Source organism: Tursiops truncatus, chromosome 15 (genome assembly GCF_011762595.2).
Source record: "Tursiops truncatus isolate mTurTru1 chromosome 15, mTurTru1.mat.Y, whole genome shotgun sequence".
In the NCBI taxonomy this organism is placed as follows: Eukaryota; Metazoa; Chordata; class Mammalia; order Artiodactyla; family Delphinidae; genus Tursiops; species Tursiops truncatus.
The window spans coordinates 70,114,188-70,115,657 of record NC_047048.1 but is presented as its reverse complement, the minus strand read 5'-3'; the positions used below and the strand labels follow the sequence as shown (position 1 = coordinate 70,115,657).

At 43.8% G+C, this 1,470-nt stretch overlaps 1 protein-coding gene across 1 annotated transcript; it reads left to right on the top strand.

Annotated features, from left to right (window-relative positions):
* Positions 1-913: 913 nt before the first annotated feature.
* On the top strand, positions 914-1,470 carry GTSF1L (gametocyte specific factor 1 like). The gene is given in 2 exon segments (XM_004332340.4): positions 914-1,415; positions 1,417-1,470. Coding segments are annotated over 2 exon segments (465 nt in total). The 5' UTR covers positions 914-1,004.

The window sequence follows — 1,470 nt, the reverse complement described above, 5'->3', positions numbered from 1 at the left end:
AAAGCCCTGTATTATCCAGGAAGAAGGGAATACTTATCAACTTTAAGCCTTGATAAGTTATCTATAAATGTTTTCATTGTAGAGTAACCACGAAACGATTAGTTCTACAATGCATAACTTACAAAATAGTGAAAGAAATGGGAAGGTTTTTTTTAACGTCTATTTAAAATAAGGGAAGAAAGGAGAAAAAAAATGAACCAAAGAGTAGGCTAGGGAGCACAAAATAAGATGGTAGGTTTAAACCCAAATATATCAGAAATTATATTAAACATGTAGGTTTAAAGACAGGTAAATAATAAATTAGGAGTTTGGGATTAGCAGATACAAATTATTATATATAAAATAGATAAACAACAAGGTCTCACTGTATAGCACAGAGAACTATATTCAATATCCTGTAATAAACCATAATGGAAAAGAATATATATATATATTCAGATATATATATATCTGAATCACTTTGCTGTACACCAGAAACTAACACAATATTATAAATCAACTATACTTCAATTTAAGAAAAAGACAACAGTTTTGAATGGCAGCTTCCCCCAAGCCCACCTTGTCCCTTGAAAGCGATGGGCAACAAGCAGCCTCTTTCTGATGACACACGCTGCCCATTGTGACTGTCCGTGACTGCCCCGAGACATCACATAGTTTGAGTCAGAGGCAAGGGCGGGCTGCCACATACCTTCTTCACCTGCCTGAGGGGCTGCTGTGGTTTGGGCTCTTGCATCTGTTTTGTGTGGTTCTTCTGTCTCATGTGCCATTTGATGACTGTCTGCTCTCTGTGCAGCTGCTCCTAATAGCCCCTTGTCCTTCTTCAACCCACCGCTCGTGGTCTCAAAGAGCAGGGAGCACAGGTTGTTCTGACATGCGCCAACAGAGCTCCAAGGGCCAACGCTGGCAGAGGACTGCTCCGTCTTTCTTACCAAAGGGCTTTTCCACGAAGGACGTTTCATTCTGACTCCGGGCATCGGACTCCTCTGCTTCAAGAACTATTTCCCATGGAGCCAGAAGCCTTACAAATTTGCCCTTACAACCCTCAACACCGAATCCCACTCAGAAGATTTCAATACCACCTGGCATCATGCAGGAGAAAGAACCCCAAAAAAGCTAAAAAGATGGCCAGCTGCAAATACAACGCCTGCCACGTGTTCCCCATCAAAAAGCTGGAGGAGCATGAGGCTGCCTGTGTCAACAGAAGCACAGTGGAGGAAGAGGACAGCTTGAGCCCTCTGAAGTTCAGCCTTCCGAGTTCAGAGCAGAACGGAAACACCCCTCCAGTGTCCCGCTGGCTCCCCAACTCTGATGTCTGGAATGTAGATAGCACGAATTCCCACCCCATGTTTGTCCTTAAGACTTTTGTTCCCCAAAAGCTTACTTGTGAAATCGACGCAAGAGAGTCAGAGAGAGAGGACCACACCCCATCCCTGACCCCCCCGCCAGAAGATCATCAGACCAGGAGAGTAA